Here is a 13,537-nt window from a genome sequence, read left to right as displayed (position 1 = left end):
TGCTTCACTCCATTATCAATGGAGAAGTCTTCCGATAGCCGATCATTAAAGTCGACGCAAACCTCCATATTATAATGAAGTTGCTTGAACTTTTTCGTCAAAGCAGGTATACAAGAACATTTTTCCAGACAGCCTAATGGTTAACTGTGTGAAATGTCTTGGTCAAGTCCACAAACACCTGGTAAAGAAGCATACGTTGCTCAATAGACTTTTCCAAAAGCTGTCTAGCAGAAAACACCATATCCACAGTCCCGTGTCTAATCAGTTTAGTAAGTGCAAATACATTTCCAACCGCAGTCAGTAGTGATATACCTCGATAATTTCCATATATACATATATATACATATACATATGCATACATACATATATACATATACAGATATACATTTAACATATACATATATACATATACTTACATATGTATATGCATATACATATATACACATATAAATACATATACTTACATATCTGTATGCTTATACATGTATATAAATATATATATATGCATATACATATGTATGTATATAAAGATATATATACACATACATGAATATCCATATGTATATATATACATATACATGTGTATGCATATGTATGTTCATATTTATATACATATACATGTATATACATATATACATGTATATAAATATATATACATATGCATGTATATAAATATATATGCATATACATGTATATACATATATACGTATACATGTATAAAAAGATATATATATACATGCATATACATATGTATGTTCATATATGTATATACATATATGTGCATACACATACATATATATACACATATATACACATATACATATATATATACACATATATACACATACACATACATATATGCATATATACATAAATATATACATATATATCTACATATTTATATATATACATACATATATATCTACATATTTCTATATAAATATAAACATATATATGCATACGTATATGCATATATATGTACATGTTTATAGATATATACATATATGTATATACATTAGAAGTATATGCATAAGTATATAGACATATATATATATATATATATATATAATTGAAATAACTGCACATGTATTAAACTAAAATATTTTAAAAAGTGCCCAATACATACTTGTATTCTGAGTTAAATAATATAAACATCAGTAATAAATTAGGTGTGGGTTAATTTACGTTTCGATGATATTTATCGTCTGTTCATGTGTTTAAAACTTGAAACGCTCAAGGGGTTTTGAACAACTGAGGAGACAATTAATATTGTAAGAACGAGTTTCCTTTCGATATTTATATAATTTTACTCATATCTCTCCGTCTTCCTCCCCTCCCCATCTCTCCTATATATATATGTGTATGTGTTTGTGCGTTTTAGAGCGTGTGTGTGTGTGTTTGTGTGCGTGTGTGTGTGTGAAAGATACCTTCCCTGTACCTCAAGTCTGAATAATCATGATTTTGACTTCTATGAAAATATACAAATTAAATCAAGTGCATCATGTAGCAATTATTATCCTTATAACATGTGGGTAAAGTTTTTTTATCCGAAACATTTCTTTAAGCGGTTAACTCAGTGCACCCGTCTCTCTTTTATCCTGACGGGAAATTCTATCTATCCTTAGATCAATCATGGTACCATGGATAGTATATTTTCTGTCCGGAAACGTCAGGAAAAGTGCGTCCCAGAACGGTTAGCACTCTATCAGACTTTTGGTGATGTGATGAAAGTTTTTAAAACTGATACCAAGATCGTTCCAAAAGTAAAGTCTTTCATTCTTTGAACTCAAAAACTAAAACGTTGAAGTGCTGTGAAAATAAGAGTAGCACCGTCTAAACGAGCGACCTTTCTGGCTTAAGCATTTTTCTTTTGCCATAGGGTCACCACTATTCTCAGTGCACATTTAACAGCCTCTTTGGATGCATCTGTCGTAAGAACTCGGAGCGCGCTTTGTCAGTCATATGTTACCACTCTGAACAGATCTCTTAACCCTGCAGACGTGAACTATATCAGCATCATAAACATTCAAAAGGCGCCGGTGAATATTTGTCAGTTCAAATATTCTACATATAATGAATTCAATGACGCATCTATAGTTTCTGACGCACGTCCCTGACCGGGGTTGTTTTCTTAGAGACTCACACCGTCAATATCAGCAAACGTAAGTTGAAACTTTCAGGTCATGAATGCATAAGATCAGTCATTATAACAATATCATTTGCGATCCTCTCTTTTTTAATTCAGGCGAAATGAGAACAGGAGGCATTACTTTTGCAAAGTCCCTCATAATAGAGCAGCAAAATGCAAAAATCATTAGTGGAATTTAGGTGCCAAACAGAATTTATCTCAATGTTTAAATAACTTCATCGGAATATGGAAGTATGATTCCACTTCGATGTTTCATTCTGTGGACTAATCGCTATCACTCAAGGGAAAACAGTGATTTTCTCAACATTCTTTGCGATGATCCACTCATATGTGTTACACAACCACCGGCGGTAGGTTCCCAACCAGTGGCAACCAACGGCAACCAACGACAGTATCTTAGACATCGGCCGATTTAATGCCAAACTCTTGCGTTGCGGCTCATTTATGCTGATAATGGGGAGCTCAATACCTTCATGAAGGAGTACATCGAGGTAAAAATTGACCTCTTTGGTCTAACGTGAACTATTTTGAATTCACTACCATTCTGCAGAAAGCTAAGGTAATATTCACCACCTAACTAGGTATGTTGAACACAATAACTTCGTCAAGGAGACCAGCTAAAGCGTAGTTGATTTCTTTGTATATCTTGATAGCACTCTCCCTTGTTAGGTATCCCACGATTTCTACGTACTTTTATTTTACAATGAGGTCTCCACTTATAAAGGCTCGAAGTCAACTCAAGAATAAGGGTTAATTAGTGTACGGTGATCGGCAAGACAACACGGCAATGATAGGTAGAGGGCAAAATAAGGTAGGATTTGATTATTTAAGAGGACGGCTCAACTTGTTTGTATTGAACTAAAAACGACCATGTTGTAGTTAGATGCAAAGCAGTTTCATGGTATAGAGTTCTAAAAACGGGCAGTTATATGAAAAACTTTGCCCATGAAAGTTTAGTTTAGTTTAGACACAGAATGAAAGTTAAAAAATTGTCGATATTGGTTGTAGCTAGACGAGTGTTTGGTGTGAATATTTTGCAAGGGTCCCATGCTTCCGTTCAGTCTTGAAAGACAAAGGAAACCCCTTAGGAGCAGTAGCGCGTGTAAGTGTGAGGGAAAGGTTGCGCAATCCCCCAACGACACCTCTCCTGAATCGGCACTGCATGAGCCCAGTAGCAAGGAGAAGACCAGGACGACTGAAAACAATGACGAGATAAGCGGAGAACAGACACAGCACCTGAAAGTCCCAAATGGTCACCCATTTTGTACTGATCAGGTTAAACGTTACTTAACTTCGGTGATCCACCGAGAACAGGTGTGTCAACGTGATTATGACGTATATTTTGCAAGGGTGAGTCATAAACTTGCCATGAAAATAACGATAGAGAATAGATAGACTGGCAATGCCTCTTCCGTGAGAATTAGTTTGTATGGCGGGGAAAACATTACTAACTAGATTTTGAAGCCGGTTTTGAATCCTGTAAAGTTAGAAAAGAGTTATCTGAAGATCTCCTAATCCGGCGATAATTTCAAAGATTGAAAATGCTAGAAAAGTCTTTGCTGAACTTGGAAGCCCCGTATGTGCAGACAGATTAATTACCACCAAACAAAGCGGATTGTGTACGACCCAAGCGTTTTGTCTACACGCCTATACGGCATAATCATGTTGATGCTTCGGTTCTCATCAGATCACCGGAGTTAAGCAACGTTGAGCCTGGCTAGTACCAGATCGGTGACCATTTGGGAATGCTAGACTCTGTTTGTGCTCTCCACTTATCTCGGTATTGTTTTCAGTCGTTCTGAACCTCCACTTGCCTCTGGTATTTAACGCTGACTCATGAGAGGTGTGGTTGGGGACTGCACAACTCTTGCTACAAAACTTCCACGCACAGGCAAACTTACAGTGAGTATCCACAGTCTGTCAAGACTGAAGGAAGCTACCATCTACACGCCTATATGTTTCAAAGACACGGGTCAGGTCTACTAATGCACTGGAATGGTTCCACCAAAGATGCGGTTGTATGATTCTAAACATTGATTGGAAATCACTCATATCAAAACTCATTATTCGTAGAGCAAACATGTGTTTGAAACATACACGTGCCTATCGCGCAGAAACAGATTAACACTGAACATGCAATTACGAAGAAAATAGACTCCTTAATAACTTGTTGCATGATAAGCGTCCGAAACAGAATCTAAATCGACGTTTTCACGATGAAGTACAGTAGAACCCCGGAATACGATAGGCCCCTTAAAATAGAAACGACGATATATATATATATATATATATATATATATATATATATATATATATATATATGTGTGTGTGTGTGTGTGTGTGTGTGTGTGTGTTTGTGTGTCTATCTATCTATCTATCTCTATACATATATATATATAGAGAAAGATTGATAGATAGATAGACGCACACACACATACACATATATATGTCGTCGTTTCTATGACTTATCAATGTAGCTAGAACGAGCAAGTTTTGATCCTGAGATTGTGCATTATATGCATGTGTAGATCGTGTTATAATCATTAGATCATTCTAGATGGACGTCTCGACATTTAAACTTAAATGTTTAAACTTCAACGATATTTCTCGCGGTTAAAGTTGGCTGTGTGGCTTGATCCTTGCTTCGTGGTCGAGTTCGAATCACCCGACCGGCAGTAATCGTAACATCCTGCACTGAGGATTCTCGAAAGGATGAAACACTACTGACCGTAGATATTTAAAAATTATGTATATATATATATTATGAATGTCAACAGCACCACTCGTTACTCACGTGTAAACGCATTAAATTAGTTGACATGATTCGACTTTTAAAATAACAAATGCTAAGTCGACACTAGTTGCAATTGAGTCAACGTCCTCGAACTTTCCCGCGCATCATTTACAACAGTAGGAACACAGATAAAGATGAAAGGGAGGAAAGTATCGATTTATGTATGTTTTTCACTCCAAGAATATATATATATATATATATATATATATATATATATAATACGAGCAAAGAATTAATAAAACATGTTAAAAACACTTTGAAAAAGAGTTAAAAACATATTTAATCTGAAAAGGAAACACTTGATAAGTGGATAGTCCTTAATCCGTGGAGTTTCGAAGAAATACTTTCCTTCTCATCAGAGGGTAGGAATTAGCAAAATGCAGGATCGGATTTTGCATGCAAAAGTATTTGATGAAACAACAAGTAAGTCAAAGATCTTACTTGATGACAAAAATGTGAAGCAGAGGGAATATGGTGAAGAAAAAGGTGATTACACGTGAATGGATAGTCTGGTGGAAGATAAATAATCCAGTGACGGTAAAATCACATCTTATAATTACTGGATTTCCTTGGATTTTACTTGTGCAAATGAAATTCAATTAACTTTCTTGAAGTTATATATTTGGATTTTACCGTCACTGGATTATTTATTTTCCACCAGACTATCCATTCACGTGTAATCACCTTTTTCTTCACCATATTCCCTCTACTTCACTTTTTTTGTTTTCAAGTGAGATCTTTGACTTACTTGTTGTTTCATCAAATACTTTTGCATGCAAAATCCGATCCTGCATTTTGCTAATTCCTACCCTCTGATGAGAATGAAAGTATTTCTTCGAAACTCCGCGAATTAAGGACTATCCACTTATCAAATGTTTCTTTTTCAGATTAAATATATTTTGAACTCTTTTTCAAAGTGTTTTTAACATCTTTTATTAATTCTTTGCTCGTATTATAAGCTATATTTCCTATTTGGTTTTATCGAGCTTTTATATCTGGCTGGGATAACTTTATAGATATTAATTCTTTAATATTTATATTATACTTTAATTTTACCATCTTGGATCATTTTGGTAAATTTAATTGTAATTTATATATATATATATATATATATATATATATATATATATATAATGTATGTGTGTGTATGTGTGTGTGCATTAAGTTGTATGCGTGTGTATGTGTGTGTTTTACGAATGTATGTGTTTTCTTTCGGCGTTTCTTCGTAAATGTAAGCTTTTTCTGTATCAAGTAAATTCGGTATTATTTTTTAAGGACAGATGAAGGACTGTCATGGGAAATATAAAATTGGTAGGAATTGAACTGAAGTGAAAAAAAAAATTAAAAAAAAAACGACAAAAAGGTGTAAATCTTAAGTCAAGTATAGTTGATCAGTTTCAACCCGCATCAGTCCGCCTTCATCAGGAACAAAACCGTACACCAAACAAACATCTTCGTCAGCTTAGCATCGTAACAGGAAAACTTCGGTCAAATAAAAATTGAAAAAAAAAAAAAAAAAATTCTTCTCTTCTTTCACTTTTGTGTCTTTCTTCTCTGGAGGTCAAAGGTCATAATCATAGGACGAACTTTTTTTTTTTTAGCCAATTTCTTTTGTTTTTTTTTTGTGAAAAGAAAAAATCTCCGGAGATTGCGAATTGTAAATAACAAATGGGCGAATGATTACCAAGGTGACGAGTATCCACCAGCCCATCCCCATCTGCAACAGAAAGATATTATTGACTTGGTGAGGAAAAATGCTCCGATTCTTATGAGTCTGGATGGACAGGGGTCAGCGAAACAACAAGCAAAACTTGAAGCGGACGAATTGAATAAAAACATGGAAGTTAGCAGACGATAACAAAAATGACGCGTGGTAAAAGTACAGAATAGTTAACACCCGAGAACTGATAAACAAAAAAACAAAAAAAGAAAAAACACGATAACAAAATAAACAAACACATAATTTATGTAAAACGCATTAGAATAAAATAGTGTACCGATAATTTTTAAAGAGTGGAAATCATTTGGATATTTTGCGGTTTGAAAACGTTTCCGTTTGATTGTTTAAAAAAGAAAATTACTGTTTAAATCGTCCTCGTTTTAAAAAGTGTCTGTGTTACCGTAAAAAGTTTATGTTTTAACGTTTAAAAACGTTTTACTGTTTTAAAACGTTTTCGTTCATGAACGTTTTTTTTTTAAACGTTTCCGTTTAAAAAGTTTCTTGTTTACAGTTAAAAACTGTTTTTTACTGCTAAAAACCATTTTACTGTTAAAAACGTTTCTGTTTTAAAAGTTTCTGTTTTACGGTTAGAAAGCGTTTTACTGTTAAAAAGTGTTCCATTTAAACATGTTTACCGTTTAAAAACGGTTTCCTGCTTAAAGACGTTTTACTGTTTAAAAATGTTTGACCATAAAAAAATTATGGTTTACAGCTAAAAGCTATTCCCACGCCTTCATAAATATCTGAGTTCGTTCGGTATAGAATTTTATTCTGATGCGTTATATATAAATTATATGTTGTTTGTTATGTTTTTTTTTATTATGCGTTAAGAGTTTTTCCTGTGCTTAATATTCTTTACTTTTACCAGGACGGGAATTATTTGTTAAAAAGTTAAAAAAAAAAAAATCAATCAAATTATAAATTGAAAAGAAAACTTCAAACAAATTATATAAACAACAAAAAAAAATAGATGTTAATAGTATAACTCAAAATAATATTTAATACCAAAATGTTTCATGAATATGAAAATGTAAATTAGGTCGATTGTTTAAGTCTGACATTTATAATATCCTCGAAACTAGTTTTATCAATACATTATTATGTATTGATAGACTAATAAATTTCAATACATTATTATGTATTGATAGACTAATAAATTTCAATACATTATTATGTATTGATAGACTAATAAATTTCAATTTATTATTATGTATTGATAGACTAATAAATTTCAATACATTATTATGCATTGATAGACTAATAAATTTCAATACATTATTATGCATTGATAGACTAATAAATTTCAATACATTATTATGCATTGATAGACTAATAAATTTCAATACATTATTATGTATTGATAGACTAATAAATTTCAATACATTATTATGTATTGATAGACTAATAAATTTCAATACATTATTATGTATTGATATAACTAGTAATGATTTTGCTAAAAAGATAAAAACAGATTGCACATCTAACGACTTAAATATTTCACGTAGATATGGTGTTCTACGTATATTTGCCGACGACACTACACTATAATAGACATAAGGATAAAACATGGATTTTTTACATCACCACTTATCAAGGTACAGAGGCCACTAGAGGATAAGAAAGAGTGTACAATGATCAAAAGGTCAATATCATAGTAATCATTAGAAGTGTATACATATAATAAACAATGATTGTCCTCATTCCGTCAGCCATTCTAATTATTTTATATTATTCGGGATTATTAAAGCTTGTATGTGTGAATCAGCGTTAACCCGATTCGGGTTTAACCGACTTCCTCCGAAGGAGTAAGTTTCATGGGAGTATGAAATTCACAGGCGGTCCCGAGTCGCATGTACATCCCTGTCCGGGGAGATGACGACGTTCAGTTTTTGCAACTCTTGCAGCAAGGTGTCGACGTCCTCCTACATACAGCGCCTAGAATTCCCAAATTAGTCACCCATTTTAGTGAAGACCAGGCTCAACGTTGCTTAACTTTGATGATCTGACAGGAACCGGTGTGTCAATGTGGTTATGTCGTATTATTAAAAAAAATTAAAAAATTAAAGCTTGTAATAAGAATTGATCCTTCAACCTTCACTTATAACGGACTCGAAATTGCGTATAGGTTCTTAAATTTGATAGAAAGATTTCCAAATTCGAAAGCATACACATAAATAACCTTGCAAGTTACGTCGTCGGAAACATTGTGAAAAATAACAACGAAAATGAGAATTGCAAGTTTAATAATAGGAATAATACAAATTATAAAGCTCATCAAAATTTTTGAAATTTAATTTTTATTTATTTAATGATAAATTCTTCTATATATTAAAGGTTGGAAATTTTAGTTTGTATAAACTGATGGTTATTTCCCGTAGGTCTTGTTGGGACTGTTCAAGAATGTCCCGGCCGAGAATCATCCGCCGAGGTCAACGTGTCAGACATGTCGTAGGCATTTGAAATGAAGTAAGAGAAAATAGGAATTTGATAGGGAGTACCAATTAATGGGAACATAATTAAGGGTTTCTTAAATGAGGATTGGGTTGACAACGAGTCAAGAGTACATATGAGAATGAAATCTGTAAAAAGAATAATTCAAAGTCTACCCATGCGATCTATTGCCATTGATATCAGAATCGAATAAAGAAGCGGTCTTATCAGCAGCTGCGTTTGCGGAAAGATATAAGATTCTTACTCATCGAAATCCCAAAATTCCGTCTCCGGCTCTTAGATTTCAGAAATACCCGACTCCATCTAAGATTCGGATACTTTAATTTAATGTCTTATATTAGTCAGCCTGTTAATTCTTCGATTCCAACTTCGATTCCTAGTATTCCTTCTAATCAGAGCCCGACTCCATTTCCGACCCCATTCCCAAACCTCCAACCCCATGTTACCTCTTCTGTTCAGTTAACTTTCGAAGGTTTTGTTTAATCGATTTCAAATAAACAGCTAAAATTAAGTCTGAAAAGAAAAAGACTCCAGTGAGTTTACTATTTATTTTTCGTAGCAGTTCAGCCTTATAACTACTGGTTGATGAAGCGACTCGCTACTATGACGATGATAGACTATAATAGAATAGGTAACACAGATGAATTAGTTGCAACAAAATCACAATGCAATATATAAACCGAAATTATTGTATTTATTCTTATACAATATTCCAAGTATTTGATATTTTCAAGTAATTTTTAAACTTTGTAGTTTAATTAAAATTATCATTAAAAATTCGTTTAAAATATCTCGGTATCCAATCTATATATTAGTAAATCTCTTATAATTATGTTTTTCGTTTTTTTTACATAGGCATGACACCTTATCAAGGCCAGAGACCACTCGAGAATAAGGGTTAAGAGTGTATAGTAGTTAATTGGACAATATAGTAATCGTTAGTAATGGAAATTCAGTAAATTTGTTAACTTAAGTGGAACGACTCATCAAGAACTCGTTTACGTTGAACTTGAACACAACCATATTGCAGTCAGCTGGAAAGCAGAAAAACGGAAGACAATTCCACAGGCGTGCAGTTCTAAGAAAGAAGCTTTGTTCATGGAATCTGCGTTTAGGTTTAGGCACAGATAAAGAGTGGGTGAAATTATTGATAGTGTTTTCAGCTAGACGAGTGTTTCTTGTGAAAGTTTGGCAAGGGAGAACCATAGATCGAAACTAAGTCAAACACTTTCAATGAAAATAAGGATAAAGCAGAGACAGAATCGCAACATCTCTTCTGTGAGAAAGAGGTTGCAGGGAAGAGAAAAGGACATCTCCTACGAGGCTACGAAGGCTATTTTGAACTCTATCAAGGCAGGACAAGTCCTTTCTAGCAGCTCCTGCCCAGATGTGGCAACAGTACTCCATCCTTGGACGTACCTGGCTCTTACATAAATAGAGAATTGCATCAGCAGTGAGATATCTACTGGATCGATAGAAAGATTCCACCATTTTTCCAGCGGCCTTGGAAACAGATTTGATGTACGTGTTCCATTTAAGATCAGGAGTACAGTTCAAGCCCAGAATCTTATAAACAAATGAGGCCTCTCCAAAACGAGAGCCATTCATTTCAATTGATGCCAGATGGGGATCAGAACGTTGATGATGTAAAGATAGACGCTTTGTTTTAGATGCATTAAAAGTAACCAGCCACTCCTTTCCCCTATTGTACCACGTGCTCAAGATCAGAGGAGAGAGAATCGGAAAGAACTTGGTCGTTTACGGTCTTAGATGTGCTACCATATATATAAAAATGTAATAATATTAGCAATGTAAAAAGAAAATAAGAGGATGATATAAACGAGGTAAAATTGAATAAATCGGTTACCTGTCGGGGAGTCACCATTGTAATTAGGGTTCTATTCGGTGACATTATTATAGTTTTATTCCGCAGCGGCAGAAATTCAAACTGTGTTTATTTTTTGTCATAAAATAATTATCAACCGTTTATTCGTAAAATCTTGCTAATTTCTCCTTTAGTTGACAGCAGGAAGTAAAATTATTCGTTTATTTTTAAAAATTATGTTTGGAAATTCTTTCTATTTACTAGTGTTGGGACGATTAATCGGAATGGAAATAATCGGAAATTTTTGGGGGTATCGGAATCGGAAAAATTAGCGACAAAAATGATTCTTTTAATTGCTTACTTTTGAGTTAAATTTTTCACTTAAGCTTATATAAATGAGGAAATGATAAAAATATTTATTGGTTTTTCATTATCAATAAACTTTAAATCTATAGATAACTTCAAATATGTATGTTTTACGTTTGTGAAAATACATGCATGCAATACATGCGTTTTTACGGTAATCGGAACACAAACAACAACAAAAAAGAAAACTCTACAACTACGTATTAAGAGATTTTAAAGGAATCGGAATGGGAATCGAAATCGGTAATTGTATCGGAATCGGGGAAAAATATTAGAATCGCCTCAGCACCACTATTTACCTTCAGAGTTTGTTATGGAAATAAATGTATACACTAATCACTAGGGCTAGGACAACAGAATATTCTTTTCGTTGTTTCGACTCTCGAATGTTTATCCGTTGCCATCTTAGATGCTTTTATATAGAGTGATGTGGTTCTCGGTTGATTAACTTTGTCTGTGTCAGATATACACTCGAGAGTCAAAACATTGAAAAGAATAGTGTGTTGCTATAGCCCTACTAATAACACTGTACTACGGTTGATCTAACCGGCCACGTGTCGTCTAACATTTTTATAAACTGAACAAATAGCTGCATTTCACATTTAGTCCAGTTAGATATTTGTTTTTACTAAGGAATCGTCATCTCTATACAATACCTGTGCTTTCGAAATTAATGTCTTTACTATTATATAAGATGTAAACGCCGACCAAAGCAGTTACTTCAGTTGAAAATAAGGAGCCATCGAAACGTGAAAGTATTCAAATTTATTCATCTTAGTCCATTTTTATTGTTTGTTCATTTAGATGGTGACTCTAGATTTTCTAAAATAATATAAATTTCATCCTGTGAAATGTTGGGGAGAATCCCAAAAATATTGATTTAGTGAATAGAAACTTTTATAGTTACTTATGGCTGTTCCATGCACATTTTCACATACGTCTTATAGAATATTTCGTTTTGTTAGTCAGCAAGGGCACCTATAGGTCCATATTGTTTGAAACAAAACTATTATTTTGGAGCGATTCTATTTGATTTTCTATTTAGATGCATCAGCCGGTAATTTATATTCGTTGAATCTATATAATAATCAATTATCATATATAGCGGTCTATTTGAACGAAATTATAACAAAACATCCTGCATATATTAAAAAAATATGTTTATATAATAAGATTAGATGCAGTTGTTTAAAATAAGGTAAAACAGTATTTTTTCACATGACGCTAAAGTAAGCCTAACACTAGAGAAGTGGGACATTACATACGAAATTAAGTAACTAAAGTTATTTCGTCAAAACGTAGATTCCATGAACAAGGCTTCTTTCTTAGAACTGCACGCCTGTGGATCTCTGTTCCGTCTGCCTGCTTCTCACCTGACTACAACCTGGATGTCTTCAAATCCAACGTAAACAAATTCCTGATGAACCGCCCCCTTAAGTAGACACTTTTATTAAATCCCCACACTAACGTACTGTACATGCAATAACCCTTATCCCTAAGTGGCTTCTGGGCCTTGATAAGTGGTGATCCCCTTTGTAAAAAAAATATATGGCAATCAAGATCCTTATAAGTGTACGACGTGAAATTGAGCTGGTGTTTCTTTCATGATTCACCACGCCTTCGAGGCTATAGCAGAAAATTACCCCACCCAATCTAGACGCATAAACTTGCTGGGAGTAAATACAAGAAACCCCAGAAATAAATAATGGATTATTTGTTGCTTTTAATCACCCATTTTTACTGCGACCAGAAGGAAATGTAAAAAGATGCCGTAAGAGGAAATATTCACAGAGCAATTTACAACACTTTAAGAGAATAGAACTCTGGATAGGAAAAAAACCCTGTTCCGTTTGGTCGTTTTGTTTTATGGCATTAAAACCCTTTTTCAAGTTAATTAATGCCCGATCCAGATTGTAGACGTATTGTAACGTACAGTTTAAGAAATTGAGAGAAAACTTATTGTCAACATTTGGTTGAAATAGGTTTGGGTGAAATCAGGAAAAACAAATATTTAGAGGAAATGAAAATAATAACTAATACTATCATACACCACTATAAAAATGGATGCCAATCTTTCTGCTGTGATGTGTTTCAGATTTTGTGCTGGCAATCTTCGCAGGGAGCTGAATACCAAAACGTTCATTCATATTACATTTAAATCTATCTAAATTTGTATGATTAAAAAAACGGGGAGAAGAGATAGAATTCCCAAGACAAACGGTCAGAGGTAAT

General features: G+C 33.6%; 1 protein-coding gene across 7 annotated transcripts in view; it reads right to left on the bottom strand.

Moving 5' to 3' along the window:
- Positions 1–13,537, bottom strand: part of LOC145248310 (uncharacterized) — a 212,766-nt gene that overhangs the window by 48,857 nt on the left and 150,372 nt on the right. For 4 of the 7 annotated variants that reach the window (XM_080110212.1, XM_080110215.1, XM_080110213.1 and 1 more), the window contains exon 5: positions 6,628–6,660. The exons of the other annotated variants lie outside the window; for them this stretch is intronic. In XM_080110212.1, coding sequence (XP_079966338.1) covers positions 6,628–6,660 — 33 coding nt within the window. The remainder of the gene's footprint in view (positions 1–6,627; positions 6,661–13,537) is intronic. 7 annotated transcript variants of the gene reach the window in all.

This window comes from Euprymna scolopes, chromosome 26 (genome assembly GCF_053919585.1).
Source record: "Euprymna scolopes isolate OS-2025 chromosome 26, ASM5391958v1, whole genome shotgun sequence".
Classification (NCBI taxonomy): Eukaryota; Metazoa; Mollusca; class Cephalopoda; order Sepiida; family Sepiolidae; genus Euprymna; species Euprymna scolopes.
This window is presented reverse-complemented; position numbering and strand designations above follow the sequence as displayed.